General features: G+C 38.0%; 1 protein-coding gene across 5 annotated transcripts in view; it reads left to right on the forward strand.

Annotated features, from left to right (window-relative positions):
- The window catches only part of USH1C (USH1 protein network component harmonin), a 46,852-nt gene extending 23,176 nt beyond the window's left edge, over nucleotides 1-23,676 (forward strand). For 2 of the 5 annotated variants that reach the window (XM_039553142.1, XM_039553143.1), the window contains 7 exons: nucleotides 191-267; nucleotides 17,676-17,717; nucleotides 18,022-18,075; nucleotides 18,224-18,323; nucleotides 19,656-19,765; nucleotides 20,463-20,518; nucleotides 21,419-22,258. In XM_039553142.1, coding sequence (XP_039409076.1) covers nucleotides 191-267; nucleotides 17,676-17,717; nucleotides 18,022-18,075; nucleotides 18,224-18,323; nucleotides 19,656-19,765; nucleotides 20,463-20,518; nucleotides 21,419-21,518 — 539 coding nt within the window. In that variant the 3' untranslated portion in view covers nucleotides 21,519-22,258. Of the gene's footprint in view, nucleotides 1-190; nucleotides 268-17,675; nucleotides 17,718-18,021; nucleotides 18,076-18,223; nucleotides 18,324-19,655; nucleotides 19,766-20,462; nucleotides 20,519-21,418; nucleotides 22,260-22,287 lie in introns of those variants that run through there. The other 3 variants (XR_002273230.2, XM_019285176.3, XM_019285187.3) reach the window with 3 other exon arrangements.
- Nucleotides 23,677-24,565: the final 889 nt, after the last annotated feature.

Genomic DNA, 24,565 nt, shown 5'->3' on the forward strand with positions numbered 1-24,565 from the left:
GAGACTGATTTAATAGGGCCATTTTTTCTTTCTAACAATTTTGTAGAAAAAGCATCCCGTCACTAACTACATTTTTTTTATTTCACGGAGACTTCTAGTCACACACTGCTGATCTCTTTTCATTTCATGGGAACCTCCATTTAGACTGTCACTTCTATCTCCTCACTCCTTTCCTCCTTTGTTTCTCTAGAAGACTTAAAGGGAGTTGCACATGACCAACTTGAAACAGATGACATGGATGAAGTGAACATGAAGCAGGACAAACAGGTTTGCCACTCAGCCCGAACTTCCTATCCTGATTCAGATTCTTCCTGTGTCTCACCTCCTCCTGACAGTCAGTCTTGACATTGAACTGACCATTTGGGTTTCCTAGGGCGATATTTGTGGTCCTTTGGTAAATGATGAAAGGTTTTGACACTGCTGCTGTCATTGCATTCTAAAGGTACCTTGATATGAAATCTAACAATCCTGCAGAAAGGTGGACTATACTGAGTGCTCTGTGTTAGCAGTGTTTCTTACATAAAGTTATGTATGTTTCTTATATAAAGTTTTGTATGTTTTTACTTAGCAATATACTTTGTAACATTTGTGCACTTGGCTTGAAATATTTTGTCCTGGGAAATGGAGCTTTTCATGTCTCCTCAAAAGCCTGTGTTCTGCCACAAGCTTGAATAAGTTTGCATACCTGCTTAATTTTCATAAGGCTTGCTAAAACTACTGTAAAGTAGGAGCATAACCATAAAAATCTTAGCAATGCACATGCCTGTGTGGTTCTGTGTGAAGATTACTTGTTGATGGTTGCATTTGCTTTGACAGAAAATGTGTATCATTAAAATAAGGGAAACTTATGGCTAAATGTACTAGAACCATTTATCAAGAATTTGATTAAGAACTTGAGGTGTAATACCAAACCTCTGGTGTTGAGCCTTCAAATAAATTTCAATCAGTTACACATATCAGCATGGATTGATCTGAGTAAGAACCAGTCCTTGGCTTTTCTTCAAAAAACACCTTTTCCTTTACCTTTTGTAGCTTTTGGATGGTTTTATCGGTATGAAGGAAAATTTCCCACAATCCGTAAGGTACAAAGTCTGAAATGTACATTTGTTTGCTGTGTGTTTGAATTGGAATTCCTCATTTTTCTTCTCTCTTATTAGTAAACATTCTTTATAGTCAAATGCTCCTTCTTTTAACGTGTGCACAATTTAAGATGCTTGTGGGATGCATGTGTCTAGGAGTTTGTCCTTTTCAGTCCTTTGGGCTGTTGAGTTCTGCCAGAGGGAGTTGTGTAACAGTACTTTGCAGCAGGTGTTCATTACAGGTGAGCAGTGCATGTCTTCATGTTCTCCAGAAGTATTCACTATATATATATATATTTATATAAAACCAGTACAGAGACAAAAATTATATAGTTATACTTTTGCAAACCTCCCTGTAGGAGGAGTGCTGAAGGCAGAAGGCTTTTAGGCATGTATATATGAGGAAAAAAAATTAACAATCTTTAGGGTGATAGAATACTTCTGTGTCTGCAGAGATGCTGCTGAAGTATTGCAATTTCAATTTGAGAGTTTCAAATAATATTTTATACTTGCAGTTGCTTCCTTCTCTTTATTGCTTTTAATGTATATTAGCCATATTCTGGGGGGGTTGTGTGGTGTGCTTTGGTGGTGGGTTTTTTGGTAACTAACTGTGGTAAAAGTGCCATGAAGATTTTTTTGTGTGTATCTGGCAATAACTCAAGGTTTCAGAGGAGGTCAGGATTGTTTCAGACAGATGAAGTATTCATGGAACTCTTCAGGACTATTACTTTAACCTTCTGTGTGCCCAGCATATGTCTGTTCTCCTTAAAAGAGATTAGGAGAAAATGGTGCATTCCAATACCTTTTTGTACTGCTGGTGACTGTAAATCACCATGGATCTCTAACCTGTGAGAAAGCCAGGGCAGTTAGGATTTTTATAATGAAAATTGTAAGTGCATATTATGGAAACTCTTCACACGAAGAGGTAATCTTTTGTATTGATGCTGACAGTTATAGTTCAGAGAATGTCCAAATACCTCTCCATATATTAATGAAGATCTTACACAATTCCAGTTGAACTTTAGCACATGGTGTGCACTAGAAGCTTGAAAAGATGTTTTTTTAATAATTTGCTTTTAGAAATATTTTTAAATCTGGCAGTGATGAATTTTCATCCTGCTCCCTATTGCTAATGAATTTTTTTGTTTGTTCTAAAAACAAAATTTCACTGTGTACTGAAAATGTCTATAATAGGAAGTAAACTGAATCCATGGGGAAAATTGTAGGAAAGGATGAATCATCCCGTTGTATCTGAATGCAGTGAATGCAGCTAAGATTGTCAGATATATGTTCTTGTTCTGGAAGACTTTGGCTTGTGTACTGCTTAGTGTGCCTTTGAATTCAGTAATTCTTCAAATGTTGACCTGCCTGGTGTTGCATTTAGTAGACAGTACTAAATGTATCTTCTCATTTTTTAGAGGATGATATTGGCAATTGTTAAGGTAAAAACTAATTATCCCTGAATAAAATATGCCACAGAATTAGGTTTATGTTAAAACATTAGTGTGAAAAGCTAGATTTTTTTTTTTTTTTAGTTAAACCTTATCTCCAGTGTTTTGGGGGTTCCTTTTCCCCCTGCTCCCCTCCCTACAACACCACCACCACGTAACCACGAAGCAATAGACCACATCCCACTGAACTCAGCAGTACAGATTTCCAGTTAACTGCTTGACTGGGAGAATTGGCTTTTGTAACTGCCAGGGAAAATGTCTGTTTTCCAAGCCTTTGTTATCAATATTAACGTGCAAAAGGGGAAAGGAAGACAAATAATGCTATTTAATGTGAAGCAGTTTGTGGTGGTTTTGGGAATTCAAAGCATGAAAGTCAGTAGCTGATGATGATGAGAATAAAATCAAACCTGAGGCACAGCCTTTCTGGCAGTGGCAGTAATTGACAGTAAGTGGCCACCTGCTCCTCTGTTATACTTTTTCATAAATAAAAGGAGAACATGGCATTTCCAATATGAACTAAGTCGTACCTGTACAAATGTGAAAGGGTAGCAGAAATGTGACATCATTAAAGTAGAAATAAGGAGCGGTGTGTGTTCTGAAGACAACAGGAACAGAGGCTTCCGAAAGACTGTGTAGCTTTTCCCTTTGTTTGTATCCTACATCTAAAATTTAGAGTCACTTTGTACTGTATTAGTTAACTCATCTGAGTAGATTTTATCCAGGAGCTACATGGTCTTTGTCTTGCAGTGTTCCTTCTTGGAAGCGACTCAGTTTCTGCACTGATCAAAACTTTTCCTTTATAATTCCTTATTTCAGTTTCATTAGGGGATGCAATGCTGATTTTAGGGCATATGCATGAAGCTGTTGTATGCATGGACTGTTCACATCTACTTACACATGAGTATCTGTCACCTCAAAGCTATCAGTCTTACATATATATAAGTGCCAAAACAGAGAGATGGCAAATCAAGACCCAACCAAAAGTGAATATTCAAAGTTTTATAGTGGGCCTCTGTGCCCTAAAGTTGTAACTTTGCAGAGGAACAAAAAAGTTGAATTCTCTGATCTCATCCAACATCTCTTAGTGGGCACAAGCCCTACAAAAAGTTTGAACTTCCTGCAAATTGCTGGGTAAATGGACTTTGGATTTTCTTTTAAAAGACCATCCCCTTACTTGCATAGACTATAATTAGATTTTTCAAGGCAGGCACTCATGTACCAGAATTGAAGTTTGTGGTGTTTTTAGCTGATGTAAAAATTTTTGTTAAAAATCCTTCCCAGAAAGGGAAAGAACGAAAGAAGTCAAAAAGTGATAGTTTTTGTGAACAGAAGAAGAACAAAAAGGAAATGGAGTTTGAGCAAAAACTTGCCAAAGAGAAAGAAGGAATGCTGGAGAAAGAAAAACAGCTGAAAATAAATCGTCTTGTGCAAGAGGTATGTTGTGGTCTATCAGGTGCAAAACTATATTGAAAGAAAATTAGGTGGATTTTTAGTGGAATTATTTTAGCAAGACACTTGTTTAATTATGTCAAAGATAATGAAATTTTAAAAGCTGTTTCACTGCAAAACTCTGTTGCCATGTTTGCTTGTTTCTAGTCAGCTTTTGCCCAAATGAGGATAGCTCTGCAGTTAATGAGTGTCCATGTGTAGTGATGAATTTAATGAAAGCAAAATAGGAAAACCTTCTTAAAAGCACTATTATTTTAAAATTATGTTTAGTGGAGTTTTCATACTTCTGAAACATATTTGTATTGTGACCACACCTATAACCTTTTCTCATGCACCAATGTTATGGTCAAGGTATCTGAGACAGAACGAGAAGACTTGGAAGAATCAGAAAAGGTGCAGCACTGGGTGGAAAGACTTTGTCAAACACGGTTAGAACAGATTTCCTCTGTGGAGAATGAGTCTCCTGAGGTAAAATTCTGGCTTTTCCATATATTGCATGATCTCTAAATAACTGAAGGTTGTCTCCTAAAAGCACCAGGTTTTACTAGTGAAAAAGTCTTTGTCTTTCCCCCTCAGCCTTCTTTCTAAGAGGGGGGAAAATGTCAGTAATTGATGACTGTATGTATCTATAGAATTTGCTGTACCTATATTTTATGAAGATTTAACATTGTTTTAATGAACTGCTTGTATTAACCTTTTAAAGTATATTATTACCACAGAGTGAACAGTTTTATTGATCTGTGAGCTGTTTGGGCTACGTGGGGCATGCTACAAATAACAAACCTGGACCCAGCTATATTTATTAATATCCTATGAAAATGAGACCATCATTGATAGTGAGCTCTTGGAAGCTTCCTTGTATTGCATGAAATAAAGGAGCAGGTTAAGAAAATCACAAAAAGATACGAAACTCACAAGGAGTAGGCTTTGGGCTTGTGCTTTAAGTAGTCCCCTTTAATTAGGGGATCTCTGCAGATAGCGATTGTTCCTTAGAGCCTGGTGATTCTAGATGTGGAGTGAGGCTTTCCCACCATCCTGCTGCTCTGGCTGTCTTCCAAGGAAAGCCACTTTCAAGAGGAGCATTTCAGTCTGCTGAGCTCCCATGAGATCCCCGAGAAACTGCAACCACAAAAGGGACCTTGGGGAACACTCTCGCATGATTTTCCTTCAAGTCAACATGGAGCAGCTCTGGAAAAAGCAGTTGATCTTTTGTTCTTTGTGGCCCTAGGCTCAGATCCATGTGGTTTTTCAGTACAGGTCTTTAGTGGAATGATTATGCAGAGTTTTTCTCTCACTATCTAAACTTGGCAGATGGTGTTCTGCTAGAACTTTGTCCCCCTTACTTTGTAAAGTAAGAAGGCACATTACAGATTACAAACACTTGCATTTTCAGAGCTCTACCTGAATTTAAGACAAACACTCTGTGTTGTATTTGCTCCATCAATTCTTCCATTACATTATATATAAGTGCTCTATTACGATTTTTCTACAAACCTGCCCAAGCAGCTAAAACATGTAAAACATAAAACCTGAGGGCTTCTTAGGGGTAAGTACAGCTGAGCAGTTTTCAGGTGCTACAGGCATGAACTGTTTCTTGGGAACAAGAGCAGTCAAGATCTCTCAGCCTCTGCCAAAGAAATAGCTATTTTTCAGTACAAAGGGGTGAGCATGTTAGATAAGAAGAACGTGAAAACTGTTACCCACTTGAGGGAAGTGTTGCCATATTAGAGTAAGATGGATGTGTCTGTCAGACAGCTTATCCATGTAGTGTTTCCTCAGCTGAGTCTACAAAATAGCAAAATGGCTGAATTTTCTTTGATCGCTGGTAAAAGGAATGTTAGCAACTCTAGCAGCATATGTGGACTCCTTCACATACATTGGGGTTTTTTTGGATGAGCTGCTCATTATGTTCAAACTCTGGAGTTGTTTAGCCCCCCAGTAGATTGGGTGTGGATTAACATAAATTATAAGATCTCAAACCCCTTGAGGATCTGAATTTCATAGCACACTAAATTTTTGTTTTGATAGCTGCTTAAGCTTAGTTTCCTTCTGTGTGCTAATGTGTGGTTGTGTTTACACAACTTTAACCCCTTTCCCTTTTTTAATGACATAGAACCTCAGGGCTTGTCTTTGATTATTTTTCTTAAAATAATCACCTTTCCAAGGAGTAATTCTTGCTTTCTCTTCATAAGAGCCAGAGACGCAAGAGTTGTGTTATCTTGATTTGCCCTGTGACTTTGCCTTCATGCTTTTGGGGTTTTGTGGGGTTTCTTTCGTCGACTCCCTTACCCCAACAGGTTCTGTCACACCACTCCCATTTTTCTTCTTTTTAAACTAGAATCCCAAGGAGTGCTTTTAGAAAGGCCTTTGGAGAAAATTTTGTGTATCTTCTGTGTGGGAGAAGCCAAGAGCTTCCTGCGCAGTAGCAGTCAGGCTGAGCGGTGTTGTAGGGCTGGCCATCAATCACTTCAGGACTGTTTCAGGCAGAAGTGTTGAGGCAGATTTCTGTTCTGTCACACACAGCTGGCGAGTGGACGTCCTTCTGCCTCTCCCTCGGCCTCCTCAATGCGGCGCTTTGCCGGGGGCCTGCAGCTGCACACCACAGACCTCGATGATATAAACTTAGATGAAGTTGACAAACCCAAACAGCACGCGCCACCACCTCCGCCACCACCGCTGCCCACTGTTAGCCCAGCACCCCCAGCTCACCCACTTCCTGCCTCAAATGTTCCACGAGGTCCAGCCCTGTCGGTGACACCGGCCTCCCAGGTGACCTCGGGATCTGCTTGGATGCATGCGCCTTTACCCTTGCCCTGCGTGCCTCCCTGCCCTGATCCATCACCTTCTGTCCACTGGATCTACCCTTCTGCCCCTTGCAATGTTAAAAGACGGAATGAGGCGGTTTCTTCATTTTTTCTGTAGGGATTGCAGTCCAGTGGTGATTTCATTTTTACATTTTTAAAATGTAAGTCAGGAGGCGTTTGCTCTCCTGCCTACGTACGTTGTAACCCTAACACCTGCAGATACATTCAGCGGAATGTATCAGTTAAAAAAAAGATGAGTTGGACTTGATGAAAAAGAAAGAAATAACAGCAGGCAGCAGTTTAATTCAGGGTTAAATTTCAGAAAAGTATCATCCCTGTAGTGAAGATGACTTGTAAAAGTGCTTTAAATGTGTCATCAAATGGCTTTGTTAGGTGAGAAGGAACGAAGGAACGTCCTTTGTTAGGACAAAGAAAATTGGCCTAAAGTTGGAAGCTCAAACTTTTAAAAGGTCAAAACTGTGTAAAATAAAAAAGTGCGAGCTGGTAACCTGTTTTGACTTTTTGCACTTTGAGAAAACAGTGCCGTTCTCCTCACTGCAATCTGAGTCCAAAAGAGTCAAATAAAAGCAATCTTGTGGCAGATTGCACTTTAGGAAAGAAACAGCAGCTGATTCATCCTAATTCCCTTTGCTGAGCACTGTAGTGAGTTGTTGTTTTGGCAAAAGATTCTTGTTTCAAGGAGCAGAAGAGGATCCCATATGGTCACTTGTTCCCTACACAGTTTTTTTGCATGGGTTGACTGACTGCATTGTTGGGTTTTGGGGCTTTTGCATGTTTACTAAATCGTCTTTGTGTTTGCATGATTCTGGTTGGGGTGGGGAAGGATATGCAAATTTATCACTTTTTGGTGGAAACTGATAGATTCTCTCTCTGAATAATTGCCATTATGTGACCCATGAATCTCTTTTAAACTTATGTGGACCTCTGACAGTGCTTGATCTATGTGATTTATACATTTGAAATGCCAAGAATGTGCTAGATCCACCAAAATGGAAATATCATATGTTCTTACAGATAGCAGGTTTCCCAAGTTATTTGCAAAATAAAAATGATGTGAAATGACGCAGAAGTGTACAAAATACTAGTGTTGAGAGGAGAAATACACTCTTCTAAAGATAACAGAAAATACTCAGATAGATGGAGTAATACAGGAACTGCCTTACTGATCTGACCCCAAATCAATATATTTCAGTATGTGTTTCTGGCAGTTTGTCACTGCTGGGTATGTTAGAGAAAAGAAATTAATAATTAAGAAAAATATGTTAGGTAACAACAAATAACCTAGCTTTTAAAATAAATGTCAGTTTTCACTGAATATAGTTAGTGTATATGAGGAAATAACTAGGCTCTTAGTAAAATTAATTCTGAGCCAAAGCTGCTTGGTTTATAAGTAGATAATTCAGTATTTCTGGTGTGGTTTCAGAAATGGAAGAAAAATCCAAAGCTTGAGAATTTATCCTTGCTGCCTTTTACAAAGTGAGTTTTTAACCCCGCAGATAAGCAAAAGCAGTGCATTTTTGTGACTATATGGATTAAAGACCTTGTGTTTAGGCCTGCCAAAGCCAAAAGATAAGACAACTGTAATTGTCCCATAAGTTCATTTTTCTAATATTACTCAAGCTGCAAAATCTTCTCTGCATTGCTCCATTTTTGGTATTAACCCAGATAGTTTAATTTCCAATTCAGCTTGAACAAAACCTGACAAAAGGAATAAAATCCTGTCAGAGGCATTCTTGAGAACTAGCTATTAAAATATCTGGAATAAATTGTCTGTTTCTGAAAAAAATTATTATTAGCTTTACACTTTATATGAACCCAGTATTAAGTGTGTTGCTGTTTAGGTTGTAAGAACCACCTCCCACGTCAGCAAAGCGTCCTCTGTGTCAAGCAACCCGCTGGTATGTCACGTGCTGTTAATCATGGCTATAGTTTCATGAGCTTCCCATGTAGTGCTAATGGCAAGGAAGTGTCAAAAGTTTCACCCTGCATGGCTCATTTGTTTAAAATTCAGCACGTGGAATGATGTGTGGGGGATACATTGCTGTGCTGGGAGCACGAGTAGTGGAAGTGGCTCCTAATGGTCCAAGGATTTCGTATCTCAACAGTTGAGCAAAGTACAGTCCATATCTGCATGTTGCAAATGTCTGTATGTGACAGAGCATGTGCTTTGTTCTTCTGTCAAGGCAAAAGTTGCTAGGTTCAATCTGTCTTTTAAATATAATGGGTGCTAAGAAGCAAGTTCTGTCTCAGAACCACCAACATTTGTTTGGTATCTCTTTGCACTGATTTTGAGTCAGAATGGTCATATGTCAGGTTTCTCCATTGTGCACTCCAGAAAAATCTGTTGCTAAATTGTGCAGCTCCAGGAGAAATCATCCAGTTCCAGTGCAGTTTTAACAAGTTAGTATCTGTGAATCTGTTGATTCTGAATCTTCTAAGTTTGGAAAGCTTAATGATACAATGTATTTTGCAGTGTGGAACAACAATAGCTGAGGGATATCCTCAGGGACTTTCAAATATCTAATTCAAGCTATTTAAAAAACTATTTAAGAAAGGAAAAGGGAAAAAAAAAACCCACAGGGGGGAAAAAACCACACACACATGCACAAAAAAACCAAACAGAAAACCAAACCCAAAAAGTGGCTTAACCCATTTGCTGGAAGCAAATAAATGAGAGGATACAGCTTGTACCATAAGAATTATCTCTGGAATACATCACATTTCCTATGAGAAACATTGAGAAAAGTGTCCCAAGAGTTGCTGGGGTCAAGTCAGAAACTGAACCCACAGGGCTCAGTTTTGAACTCTCTTCTTGAATAAAACTGTGCTTCATGTCAGTGGGAGTTTTGGCTGAGTGGGAAGTGTAGGATTGGCCTAGGGCATGCTGAATGATCAGGTCTCAGATGCCTCTGGGTATCTGTACTTTGTGGAGTCAAGGGCAGGGTATTTACCTAACAAATCCTTGTGGTTAAATCAAGATAATTTAACTTGAAGTTCTCTATGGAAAGCAGTTTGCTGCAGCCCAGCTGAATTTCATCTTAAAAGATCTGTTTAGCCATGGATTAGTTAAAATCTTATTTTGGGTTCACTCTGTTCTTACACTCAACTTTAGCAGGTTTTTCTTTTCCTGTAACTTCTCATTCAGTTTTTTTTTAAATTAACTCCATAGCAACTTGCTCCAAGTCCACCTACCCAACGTCATCCAGGGGTACCAATAGTGTCTAAACCAGTTATGCTGCATCCTGACCCAAACTTCGTGGTCAGGCCAACAATCAAATCAGAGGCCCTGGTAAGCCTTTTAATGTTCTTTTTCTGAATGCTCCAGTTACTGTGAGGGTTTGGTTTTGACATTGTTCTTTGAGATGTCCTCAAAGAACAATCTTTTTTCCCATTTCCTGCTACCTAAAATTTCTGTATATTTTCAAGCAGTCACGAATGGTAAGTACAAAACAGGTTTTTTCCATTTTTTTTCCATAGTGGAAAAGCTGCTTTTAGTGACAATTTTTGTACAGGGGTGCATAATTCCAGAGCAGCATAAAGCCCTAGAATTTGTACATCTTATTTTTCATCTATTCACATGCTGGGTTTTATTTTTATAAATTCTGAATTCATTCATCAGAAACAAAATAATAAAAATTAAGCCAACTGCATTTTTCCTTTGTAAATGGTCATAAACATACTTGAAGATATATGCCTCATTATATAATTTATCATATATATATATATATATATATATATATATATTTATTTATATGCATCTTTTAATTTCCAGGGGGAAATATGTGTGTTGTTATATCAGACTCCAATATACTGGTCAGGCAGTGTTACTGCGAAGTTCACTCATAATCAGCTTCTTTTTCTCATTTCTTTTCCATTTCTTGTTTCAAATGTAAGTGAAAAGTCAGAGGCTAAATATTTAGGACCAACCATGTAGCATCTTTGGGAATTTTAGTATATGAGCAAAGGTGAGCCACGTCTTACTGAACAAAAAAAGAGGAATACTGCTCAGACAGGTGATAACTCCCAGCTGACAGCCCTTGAAATTCACCTAGAATAGCTGGTGGACCAATTTGGTAGCTTTTATTCTTGAGGTTCACTGTGGCTTATGCTGTTATTATCAGTGTTCTGTAATGCATGTTTGTGGACACGTGTATATATGCATTTGTAAGATAGTAAGTGACAGAAAAACCAATGAATTTGTATTGCATTTATTTAATTAAAAGCTATTTCTGACAATAAATTATGTGCACAATATTCCTAGCTGTGTTTCATTAAAATACGATGGATTTGTCATTTTTCATTTTAATAATTTAGATAATCTTCCTTTATTTTCCCCAGTTACACTTTGAACAAATTTAAGTGATACTTAGTAACCACTTCTCCCACAGCCAGAGTCATTTTGAAGCTTCTACATTATAAATGAACTGAATGATAATTAGAAGCAGTTTTTATAAGTTGCTTAAGAGAAGGCAGGCACATGAGCTGAAAATAAATTCAGATCCTCCAGTGGAGATGTTTCCTTCAGTTGGAGCTCTCATTTTGATTGTGTTCAGTTTTTTAACATCTCTAAGCAATATGAAATTCCATAGGGAAAGGATGAAAAAAGTCATAATCTGCAGTTAATATCATCTAGCTCTTGAACAAGTGTGTGTGTGTGTACTAGTTTGCAAAATTTATAATACCCTTATGTGTGATCAAATAATCTTGGTACAAATTTTAAAAGGCACTTTTTTTTTTTTTTTCTGACTACATACAATTAGTTTAAGAAACTGGCAACAAGATCCACCTCCATAGGGAAATGTCTTATGATTTGTTATGCATGCATGCACATTTTCCAAATCACAAGTCTGCTAAAATCTTTCAGATTCAATCATCTTCCTTCCCAAACTGCATTATATTAGTTGGAAGATCAAAATTTCAGTGGGAGCAACATTCTGGTAGGACTTTGAGAGAAAGATCAGTCTATAAATTGGTTTGGTAGACCTTATAACTCTTACTTCCATTGATGACTTACTGCAGTAAAAGGGTATTTATTTATCCTCACTTCAGTGAAGTCAGAGTGCTGTGTGAAGTAAAACTTGCATGGATACTGAAAAGGGAGATTCCATCTATTAGTTAAAAAAAGAAAAGGCCAGTGTACGACAAAACAAACAAGAGAGTACCTGCCTATCTCCAGAAGTGTTTAAGAATTAAAATTATGATTTTTTGCAGAAGGGGAGTGGATTTTGGTTGGTTGCTCTGTGTGTTTTTGTGGGTGTTTGTGTTTAAGTTCATTGTTCAGATAGAGGACCAGTTCAGCTTCTCTTAGTGGAGGAGAGTATCACCAAAGACAGCATATCATTTGCTGTCTGGTTTCTCATCTTCCTAGATTTCACACACCTTATGGAACTCCAGCTTTTATGTCTTAATTTGATATTATGCACTTAAATGTTTCAACCTTGTTTTTACCTGACTTTAACTGTCCTGAGTACCAAACTCTAGAAACTGAGGTTGATGGATTTATTTGATTCAAGCAGCTAATCCAGTTGGCCTATCCTTGAGCAATTCACTAGTAAAGAAGATGAAAAAGCATGCACTTAAGAATAAAATAGACATGCAAGAATGCATAAAATCCTCCTATTACCTGCAAGGTAGTTGGGCCAGATAGTCTGTGTTGTGGCTTAAATAATCTTCTTAATTAAATTCAGGTCAGAATTACCAGGTCTTTTAACAGTTGATGAAAATGAAATTGTTTTCATTTATAAATAGGGAAATGATGGGAGATGTTTAAACCTTAAGCATGGCCTTGAACACTGAGTGCTGCTCTGAGTCAAAATCGGTGTGAGCTGTACTAAAGTGAACTGGAATACATTTATGGCAAAGCCAATTAAATTTTGGCTCAGAGAACAGGAGAGGATTGTTATGATTTAGTGGTGAGATTTTCATAGAGGCAAAACCACCAGGAGCATTAGTCTCTGCTCTCCTATCTATCACAGACATGCTGTTGTGTGACTTACAAGGCTCTGGTGCACTGGCTGCTACAAAAGACTTTTTCTCTCTCATTCCTTTGTGGGTGGATGAAGAATTTCTGAAGGGAAAAAAATAATGTTTAAGCTTTCCTCTAATTTGCAAGCTTTGAAGCCTGATTCTGCAGGGCTGAAGTCAAGACAGGTGCTTAGATACCATGTGGCAAGATGTGTGAGGATTGGAAATTTCAAGTAGCGTTGGTTATAGCTGTACCAAAACAATCTGTGTTGAAACTGAACTTTTTTTTTTTTTTTTTTTTTTTTTTAAGAGAGCATCTAAAGGGATTTGTGGAAAATCTTTCCAAACTTGCCCATAAGTCCTCCAAGACAAAAACGCATCGTTTGTATTAATTAAACACAAACCACATTTCATTAACTCTTGAATATATTTTTCCACGTAATGGTAGGACTATAGGACACTGAGAGAAACCTTAGTGAAGCTGACACATGGTAATTTGTTTTAAAGGAAATTGAGTTTGAAAGGGTAAATTCCAGAGTTGGAAGTTGTTCTTCTTTCAGAAGACTCAAATACATTACCTGATTTGCTGTAAGGTTTTGAGTGGAGGCTGGGGAAGTGTCAGTAGTGTTTTGTATAATAATATGGGGATTTAGCCCATCTAATTTTTGAAAACTTCTGTAAACTAATAAAATATTCTGTATTTTAAGTGATGCCAAGCTACAGTGTACCATTTTGTTAGAATAGTGGAAGTGACAGAAATACAGAATGAATATGGAATTTAAATCCTTGAAGCCAAACAGAACAAAATCAAATCCATTTAATAACGGAATTCACCTCTTCAGTATAGGAAATCTCTGGTAGGAAAGCAAATCTTAAATGCATAAACATATATGTATCATGACTTCTCAGTATTTTGGAAATTATTGTCTACCATTTTGTCCATGTTTAGGGTTGATTTTTTTCAATTTTTTTTATATATCATGGATAAGAGACCCAAGCGCTCTTCAAGACACAAGAAATGACTTGTAAAAGCAGTCATGGAAAATATTTTTTAAAAATCTTGTGGTATGGAAATGTGCATTATTTATGTTGTTTCTCTAGAATTCTTTCCACTTTGCATTCAATACTATTTCATTGTGTGTGTTCTCTCATTTTGGAATGATACAGGGAACAAGCACTAACAAGTGCAAGTGTGATTCAGTCCCTAGGAGAGCGAAATAAGCAGTAAGATAATTTATGAGTAGGTGATACTTATTTACATTAAAAAGTTAATACCTGGTTTGGCAATTTTCTTTCTTTTGCAGCCACAAGAGATGTTTAAAAGGATGGTGGTTTACAATTCATCATTTAGATCTAACAAAAAACAAGTAAAATAACGTTTTCCGTGTTTTGTGTGGTACTTCTTGTTTGATTGATCATAGATTTAAAACTTTCTTTTCCAATCCTGTTGCTCAGTTTCTAAAACAGAAGATGCAAGGCAGCCCTAGTGCATGAGAACTGCTAGTCTTTGTAAGCTTTAAGTGTGTGCCTGTGTCTCCTGCTAGTCTAAGCAGAAGAAGAATGGGAATAAATCCTTCAGGTTGAACCATCTGTAACTACTTACATGGTTAAGTGCAACCTTTAAGATAGTTGAACACTGGTAACTGATCTGATACTGATATTCCTAAGATTTCCTTGTTTCTCTAAGTGTCCAGCTGCAATGCTTTCAGTAATAAAATGCTTTATTAGTTTAACAAATAGAGCTATCATCATACCATAGCTACTGTTAGGAAATCAGAGGAACTGGTGGTGGAAAGCACTTGTTCATTCAGCCTTCCTGTATTGTGTAGGGTTTTCCTGCTGTTCTTCTATTGCTTTCCTCTGTCACAGTGATAACGTTTTCACCTCTTCCCATTTGGTTGACTGGTGGTTCAATAGATGACCCTTTGAAGAAGTGAACTTAATGCTAAACTTCTCTGCTGCTGTAAAATGTGCCCCTTTCTGTACAAAACCCCTTTGTTAGTCCAAGCTAAATTAGATGCATTGACATGTTATCTGAAAAGTTAGCACACAGTAGTGAGCTCCCAGTGTGAGCTTTTGAGCGGTAAACCATTAAGAGCAGTAATAATTTTTTCTTCTTTTAATCAGTTTCAGTCTAGATCTTGAAGGGAAAACTGCATTTGACTGAAAAAGATCCAGCTTTGAGATTATTTATTTGCCAGTGAATGCCAGTATGTTCTGAATATATGAGTTGTGTTCTCAAAAGAGGTGGTTTTTTGAAAATTTTGTTATATATGGTCATGACTTTCTCTTTCAATTATTTGTTGTTGTTGTTGCTTGGGTTTTGTTTCTCTGTTGTTGTTGTTATTTCAGGTCTTTGTTTCTTTGTTTGTTGTTATTTCAGGTCTCAATTGCTCTTGACTATTGTTGTTAGAAACCTGTGAAGCAGGAACATTGGTATAAGTGCTTGTGTTTTGGAGGTTGTTTTTTCTTTAAATAGTAACTTTAGCTTGCATCTGGAAGTCCAGACAGGAAGTTATTTCAGTGCAATCAAATATTTTAATGTTCCATTTTCAGCTTATGCTCAGTCCTGTGAATGTTTTTGTAAGTCAAGAAGGGATTTGAATGGTCTTAACTGTTTCACCTGAAATGTCCTGAGTGGTGGGAGGGTAGGCTTGGGACTGTGCTTTCCACACGGTGTTCCTTGGTTCATTGCTGCCTGCTTGGATATGGAGTGCACTCTCTGATCTCTGAATTTGTGGTGCCCATTTCAGGAAAGATTTATTACAGTTCAATGCATGTCTTTTTTCTGTCTTAGAGATATTTGTACATTATTGGATCCAGGTCATATCTCTGATACATAGTGATATGAACCCAAGTGGACAACAGTTTAGATTGAATACTAGGAAAAGGTTTTTCACCCACAGGGTGGTTGGGCACTGGAAGAGGCTTCCAGGGAAGTGGTCACTGCACCAAGCCTGGCAGAGTCCAAGAAATGTTTGGAGAAGGCTCTCAGGCACATAGTGTGAGTCTGTGCAGGGCCAGGAGTTGGACTTGGTGATCCTTGTGGGTTCCTTCCAACTCAGGATATTCTATGTTTCTATGACTTTTGCTTGCAGGTTGTTTTTTTGGTGGTCTTTTTTTTTTTTTTTTTAATTTTGTGTGTTTGTTTTCATGGAGTTTTTTTGTTTTTTCCTGTTTAAAGATTATTTTCCCAGGAAAACTTCCTTCAAGGGCAACATCTGTTTTCCATGAGGGCAACCTGGGACAAAGAGTTCACTGAGTTCCTTTAGATTACATAATGACTTAGTGACTTGGCTGAGATTGGAGTTCTTTTCTCTAAATTGCTTGCTCCAAAACCATAGATATCTACTTTATCTATGATTCCAAAAAGCAGTACTAATTCAGTTATTCAAAGTATTAATTGTTTAGGTAGCTATCATTGTAAAATGTTTCTCTTACAGTTTTGGTTAAATGGGTCATCATATTAATACACTTTGTGAATTAATGAATGACTGATTGACATTTTTTCCCCAGGATGAAATTCTACCCTTGCTGATGTCTGTGATGAAATTCCCATTTATCTGGTTAAAAAATGTAATGCAGTGTAACAAACCTAATGTAAGGCAGTGCTGTTAAGGGTGAGATCAGAACCCAGAGGGTCATTCATAGTCACATCAAAATTAGGCAACTGAGAGAGGTAATAAAGAGTATAGCAGAGAAGGCATTAGTATTTTCTGCTGCAACTTTGCCATTTACAGCCAGCCCTAAAATATACCAGAGGAATCTAAAGCTGTGTGTTTGGTTTACAAGTGGAAAAAGGCTTAGCTGAGTCCACCAGTGGAATAGATTTTGTTGTCAAATGGATCCAGTAGAAAAGAGGCCAGTAATGAATATATCAAGCTTGATTGTGCACTGAACCACTGGTCTGTGTCAGATATATGTCTGCAAAGGGTTGTGTGGTTCTGTGTTCCCCTATCACCAGGTTATTGCAGCTTGAGGCCACAAGAATGGCAGCTAGGTACCTCAGTAAAGATTTTCTTAAGTTCTGAAGTCCTTTACTTTAGAATGCAGGATAAGTGCAGGGCTTTTATAAATCCCCAGCATTGGCCATGCAGTCTCACCCAGTAGCTACTAATCCTCCTCAGGAAACTGCCACTCAAACACCATTCATTCCAGACTGCTGATGCAGGAGCTCCCATCCTTGAGAAAAGGTAACTCCTGCTTTTCTCTGCAGTCTTGGTCTGACAAGTGTTAAGCCCTACATTTTGTGGGCCATCTCAAAGCTTAAATCTTGCTCTGCCTAGGTGCAATATTCTGCATTTCCAACATTCCCTGACAAAGCTTTTAAGTCCTCCACAGAACCATATGAAAACAAAGTTGTCCTGCAAATTGTCCAACAAACTGTTGTTCTGAGTTTGCTTGTGGTATGGAGCCAACCCCCTGAAACTCCACATCAAGAAGGAGAGAAGGGGGCTGAAAAAGAATCCTAAAACCCGGTGAGGAATAGTGTTGCTGAGAGGTGAATTGGAGCCTGTCATTTCTACCTGTTGCCATCGAACATGTTGATAAGAAATGTTGCTCCAAAGAGTGTGGCAGAACATACCTGCCTATGATGCTTTCAAGATTTGTTTCTGTTCTGTCAGGTGTAGAATGGAACTGTGGAGCTGACAGAGTGGTAAACTCCTCCTCAGAACTTCTCCATTATATGACCAACTCAAATTATTGATCTGCCATGAGGTTTTGAAATGTTTTCTGACTGTCAGGATGGACTCTTTGCTGTGTCTCTGTGCTTTTCTCCAGTTACTGTCTTCTTTCATAGCTTACAGAATTACGTGTTCTCTCACTAATAAATAAGATGGAGTTTGTGTGTTAAGTGTGTGTGTGTGAGTTGCTGTTTTTGCAATTAAATATCATTTTATTCTCAGGGCTTCCAGAAGTATGTGGAAGATTTTGATCCATATTCAATGGTAAGGAGAGAATTTAAACATGCCTAACTGTTTAATATGAAATACACTGGAAAAAAAGCCAAGTCCTTGATTTTGAGGGCTGGGAGTGGGTAAGATTCTTGCTTGTTGGGTCTTGTGTATTTGACTTTTCTAGTCATGTTGAACAGGAGTGTTCTTGCAGGAAAAGGTGATGTGGGATTCTGATCTTCCTGTAACACTATATTAGAGGAGGGAAAGGTCCCTTTTCCCCCAGAAACTACATAGATCATCCCAATTTTTTTGTGTTTCCAAAGTGGAAATGATTAATCATTGTATCTTTTCACAGTTTACCCCAGACCAAATTATGGGAAAAGACGTACGGCTATTACGAATAAAAAAGGTAAATGCTGTGTTGCTTGATTGATATTTAAAGGGTTCCTGTAAGCATTTGATATACAGCATCATTTACTGGGAAGAAGGGAAGACTAAGCTCCTGTTAGTGGCAAAAATTAACAGCCTTTTCTGAACTAGGACTGTTTTTTTCATAGGAAGGATCACTGGACCTTGCAGTTGAGGGAGGAATTGATTCTCCAATTGGAAAGATAGTTGTGTCTGCCATCTACGAGGATGGTGCTGCAGACAAACATGGTGAGCAACAAAGGGGAATTTGAATGCTGCTGCAAAGTGTCTCCTTACACTGGCTGAGAATGGTTGGCTGATTCCATAGCCTGGTACTGAAAAGCTCACTTAGGTTGTCCAAAGAGCCAAGTTCTGTCTCAAGTCAAAGGGCAGCCACATGTGCTTCTTAAATTAATAATTATGTAAAATTTATAAAAACCAGCACCTGATTCTCTGGTGTATTCTTTAATCAAGGAATACGTTCTCCATTGTTTCACAATTTCTGAGCAATGACATTTGTAGTACTTCCACATGCAAAGCAATTACCTGACTATAGCTATACTATGCTGCTTGATTTTGCTCTTTATGCTACTTTAAACAGCAGTTTGTTTAGTTAAAGAGGTGGCTTTACTCCCAAAACCCAGCTGAAGGCCAGAGCCTCTGAGGCTTAGGTTTCTGAAAGCAGAAGAACATGCTCACCAACATATCTGGGCTTTGCACCTGGTGGGAAGTATCTGCCATCCTTTTCTTGAGAACTCTTGTGATGACCAGGTCAACAGACAGGGCAATATCCCCATACACTGTCTTTGCTGTCCATGTCCCAGCCTGCACCTAAGCTCAAGTCACTCTTGCTGTGAAAATATCTCAGCCATTTGGTCTCCTTGGTGCTCTTGTTGAACCATCACTCTTTTTAGGATCTCTCACCACTAAGGCTGTCTCCTTACCATCCTCTTCAAATCCAGTCCCAGTTAACTGGTTGTGCTTCATTCCAGATTGGCAAGTCAAAATCAGTTCTAAGGAGCAAACATTACACATACACTTGCAGAGGAATGACAGTCATGCAAACCCTTGACAAATGCCATTTTATTCCTTTGGGAATTTAATTAATTTTGCCATATTTGTAGAATCATGGAATTATTTGGGTTGGAAGAGACCTTACAGATAATCTAATTCCAAGCCCCTGCTGTGGTCCAGGACACTTCCCTAGACCAGGTGGCTCAAAAGCCCCATCCTACCTGGCCTTGAGCACTTCCAGGGATGGGGCATAGTAGTACCAGCCTACAGTCAGCCACAGTTTGTAAAATGAATAGCTGGATTACCCAAACAGGCAAACTGTGGAAAATCTTGCTGAACTAATTTCTTACTGGTCATGATCAATAAGAGATTAGTTTGGCTTTGCCATGCTTAAAAATTCCCTTTGGGTTTGTCCGTAGGAAACTTCCTACAATTTTTAGTGCAGACATTCACATCCAGTGAGAACACTTTTCATTATAGTCAGTATTGTACAAATACGGCACAGAAAAGTCTCCTAGAATTTTGTTTTGCTTATGTGTATGTATAGCATATTGGTCTTTTCCCTAGGAGGCATAGTGAAAGGGGATGAAATACTGGCTGTAAATGGCAAGATATTAGTTGACAGCAAGCTGGCAGAAGCACAGGCAACTCTAGCAAAAGCTTGGAACATGGGTGGGGTAAGTAACCTGGAATACTACTTCATTCTACCTATAGAGCTCATATGAGAGATCCTTTTCTGTCATGACATTGTCACATCAACACAACTAAGGTTACAAACATCAAAATAGTGGGTGTGTCAGGTACTCCCAAAGTGAGCTAAAATCTGCAGAAGATGTTGGTATGTAGCATCTCTGAAAACCATGTGTGTAACTGACTGGGAAATCTCATGGCATTTAGCCATATATCAAGACTGGTATTTAAACACATGACATTCTGAGTGATTATAGTACCTTTATCTGTAGAATCACTCTTTGATAGTGAAAATTACTTCAAGCTGATCGGAATTTCCTTATAATAGCTTATTTTTGACTTCTCGGTGTACAAGCAACACTTGTACAGTGAGTGTTTCCTCAGCAAGAGCTGTATTCATTGCTCACATGACCAATACAGGATGATGATTCTTAGAATAATTTTTTTTTTTTAAATCTTGTTGCAAGTGGATTTTTCTTTAATTTCACGATGCAAATCACACAGCTCAATCTTTAAATGGTCTTCCTACAGAAGTTTTTAATAGAGACCTTTCTGCTGCTCCCTGTGGTTTTCCAGAAATAGATCACTCCCCTGTTTCTCTATCTGACATTCCATGGTGGTCCACTGGCCACCTCTAAAAGCTGTACTTAGCAGCACATATTTACCTGTGCTTTTCTTTTTCAGGATTGGATTGACTTAGTCATTGCAGCATCACCTCCAAAAGAATATGATGATGAAATGTAAGTGCATGAGCTTTTTTCTCTGGGAATTAAAAGCTGAGTAACAATAGTCAGTTTGCTTTTTTTGTCAGACATTTTTCAAGTATCACCTTCTTGCAGACTGTATAACCTCCTGCTTTACGTGGTTGCTAATTTGACATTTATAAGTAGCTGTAATGCATTACAGCAGTGGTTCCCAGACTGCAAAACTGTAATTCTCAGAATTGGTTATATGTGACTACACACTCAAACTTTCAGTTTAAAGTTTGAGGATTTCGGGTTTTTTTAGAAGTTAAACTTAACCTCAGTCTGAATCATTTACTATACTCCCATAGATCATAATTTAGGGAAACAAAACCCCATAAGCATTCTACATCACAACCAGACGTTTAATTCTGTTGTTTGTTTTGGTTTGGTTTGGTTTTTTTTAATTAGATTGCAGTTACTGTTCTTGTCTAACAAGGTCAAATTTATGTGTAAAATTTTCAAAAGAGGTTAAGTGATTTGGGTGTCTTGGCAATTTGTGATGTTCACAGAATCATTGTCTTAAAGATAATCAGCATAGGTGTGAAACAGAAGAATCCATAGCCACAAGTGTGGTAGAGGTATCAAGTCTATACAACTTGCTTTACTTTGGACAAACAGTTTCAAAAACAAGAGGCGTGTTTTGTAGTTTGCTTGAAGGAAAAGATTTGAAGATATCCTTACTACCAAGTAAAATGGCAGAGTAAGGTTTTGTAGTCACTGTTAACCTGGGCTCTTGTTCTGTGCAGAATACTGGTGTATTAGTTGCTGTAAATCAGTTTTACTGGCTAACACCAACTGCAGATTGATGTGAAATTTTGTTTACTATCTGTATAAACTAATGGGCAAGGAAATAACTGTCACTGTTACTTCTGTTTTCATGTCCTGTTTATTTAGCCCTACCATTCCCTCATCAGCAGTCAGTCCCAACACACACAGAAAGGTTTTTGAAGGCAGTGCACCTGTGTACAGACAAGGGTATCTCCTGCAGCTGTAGCCACTGCAGTGTCCCTCATGGTGAATAGCACACCTGGCTTAACATGCCTGGCCATTGTGAGGCTGTGTTATTTTTTCAGCATGTGCCTGCCTGTGCATTGCTTGCCATGCTTGCTTTTGTTCCTGGCATGCTGGAGCTGGAGTGTTCTTTGGGCTTTTGCCATGCCTGTGCTATTAAAATATAAGTATTTCGTTTCTACTTCATAAAGTCCCTTAGAGATCCTCTGCAGAATTGGTTTATCCCCTTCCACACTATTCAATAAATAGGCCCTGTCTAAACAAGTAGGATTAACCTGAGGTTTTTTCCTTATCTGTGGACCACTGCTGTGGCTTTGTGAGTTCATAAGTATATAAGCAACTACAAATTATTTTCTTGTGAAGGCTTGTCCAAAGAACAAGTTTCCATTTGGATTATTCACAGTGTGCCTGTAAACAAGTATTCATGAGTGTTTGGTTTTCACTGAAGTTTGTCTCTGTTAGTTTGTCATGTACCTATACAATGGGTTTGTTCTGAAATTATACTTGTGTCAGAAATTCAGTTTACTCTGTATGTTTTCTCTGTGACTGTAATCACTGTAAGTACAGTCATAGATCTATAGAACTGCCAAGGTAATGTTTTTTGTTGCATGTGGGTCTTCTCAATTATTATTTATAATACAAATCAAAATTACTTAAGATCCAGTTTAAAAACTGTGCATACTAGAATGATTAGAAGTTGCATGAGAGCTAACAGCATGTTTCTCATTGTTTTTTTCTTTTTTTTTCCACAGGACATTTTTTTAAGGAAGACTACAGCTGCTGAAATGGAGTCTTTCCTCTGCAGAAACCTGCTGCTCAGTAAATTAATAGGAAATCAATAACCACATGAAATGCACCTTTATTGACTGACCTGTAAATTGAACTAGAGACTTCATATTCTTCAGATAATTTAAATAATTTATTTTCACTCTGTAGACAGAAAGCAAAACATTTTTTTTGCAAGATGATTGGGATCTGCTGACCAGTATGGTTCAGTCTGAGAGCGCTTGATCTCTTTTTGCTATTTTGAGGGGCCAAATTTTGAAAATTATCTTTCAGTTTTGCAGAAAATAGACTCTAAAATGACAAATGAAGATAGAACACAGATGTCTGTTCCCACATGCAACACTTGTGAATACACATTCACAGGCCAGTTTGGGTGTGAAAAGGATTGTATTTTTACTTCTTAGATAGTGATTTTTCTGAGAAAATGGGAAAGTACACAGGTAACTTCTGTTCTTACTCATATTCTTTGTAGCTTAATGTCCATTTTTGTGTCTTAGTTGTGAGGGTTTTTTGAATACAAAAAAAGTATTTTTGTATTTCTGCTGGTGGAAGAACTGGGAATACCAGGAATACTAGCATTATAAGGAATAATTTTGACTGTGTTTCTCATACAGTATAGAGAATCTTCTGTACCAGCAGAGTAAATAACTAGCAAGTAGTCCAGATAAAATCATTATGCGTAGTCACAGTCATACTACTGAGTATTTGTATTGGTGGCAAAAATTCCTCCCCCGTATAGTCATGGGTGGAAAATTTGGGTGTGATTCACAATCTGCTGTTCTGTACTTTGTTCTCAGTGAGCCTATGTATGTGGCTAAACTGTGCAGGAAGCCACCAAGTGTAACATTCTGCTCTCTGTGTATCTTAGGTTTGAAGAAATTCCTCAAGACCATAAAATGGATACCAGCTTGGCTTTAGGTATTATTATAGTTGTAGACTGATATTAATGAGATACCTCCCTAGAAATGGCATTGTCTTCTTCGTTCCTTGTACCTGCCAGTTTGTATTCTGTTTTTCATGTTGCTTTTCGATTTTTCGCACCTGTTCTAACGACAGACAGTTTATAATTCATCAGCATATCAAATTCCCTCTGAAGTCTTGCCTTTTCCAGGTTTGGAAGCCCTCCTCCAGCACATAAAAATAACAATAACAAATATAACAAAATAAGAAAAACAAATCACATTCCTAAGAACTCTGTACTTATATGCAGATGCTTATTTATGTTGACTTTCTTTATTTGCAGCATTCTTCCCATATGCCAATTAATGTGTGTGGCAGGGTATATATGTTAGAGTATTTAACATGTTTAACTCTTACAACTAATCCAGAAATAAAATTGCATTTGCCAAATGGAAGAAGTCTAGCTTCCTATTTGTCTCTGGGTTTGTACATCATAGTAATAGTTAATCTGCTAAAGTACACAGATTTCTGAGATTTTCTTCAATAACAGACCCATTTGCAAGAGATTGCCACCCTTGTGGAACTCGGAATTCACTCTGCACAGAAGGTTATTGTCACTTGGCTGAGCTGCAGTAATCTTACACAGTTTTTGGGGGCCAGTCTGGTCATTTGGTAGTTGGCAAGCTACTGAATGCAGTTGCTACAGTGTATTTTTTTGCTAGGTTTTAGTGTGCATCTACCCAGGGCTGTAGACTTCCTAACCAGCAAACTAATCTAAATGCTGAATGCATCAAGATCAGCACCAGAAGGAAACTGCAGCAGGATGTACTTCTCCTGCTGCTTTGGTTCCCAGTTGCTTACATACTGCAACCATCTGGACCGTATGACAATGCATCAGAGTGATAAGTGGTGCTATCAAATGTTCCCTTGAGGGCTGCTCCGATGTTTTGTACCAGCAGATAGAGAGCCACAATAATGCACCAGTAAAGAACTTCAGCCTGCAACCAGTGCTTGATTGTGCTAAACACTGTCTCAGCACACTAAGAAACATAACACAACAAAACTTAGAGGTTAGATATTAGAACTATTTCTATTGGTGTGATTTTTTTCAGAGGCAGAAGGAGCACAGAAGACTGAGCTGGGAAATCTGTGGGAGTACCAGCAGTTGAGTTGTAGCCTTGCTTCTTAGTCACAGAACTACTTTCTTCTCCCCATCTACCCTGTTAACTTGATTTGCTTGGATACAGTTTAAAATGCATGAGAGGCAGTTGAGGAAATAATTCCTGCTCAGTAGACTCCAGGTATATTAAAAAAGTGTTGCTTTGAAAGTTTAACCTGTGGTAG

Source organism: Corvus cornix, chromosome 5, assembly GCF_000738735.6.
Source record: "Corvus cornix cornix isolate S_Up_H32 chromosome 5, ASM73873v5, whole genome shotgun sequence".
Lineage (NCBI taxonomy): Eukaryota > Metazoa > Chordata > Aves > Passeriformes > Corvidae > Corvus > Corvus cornix.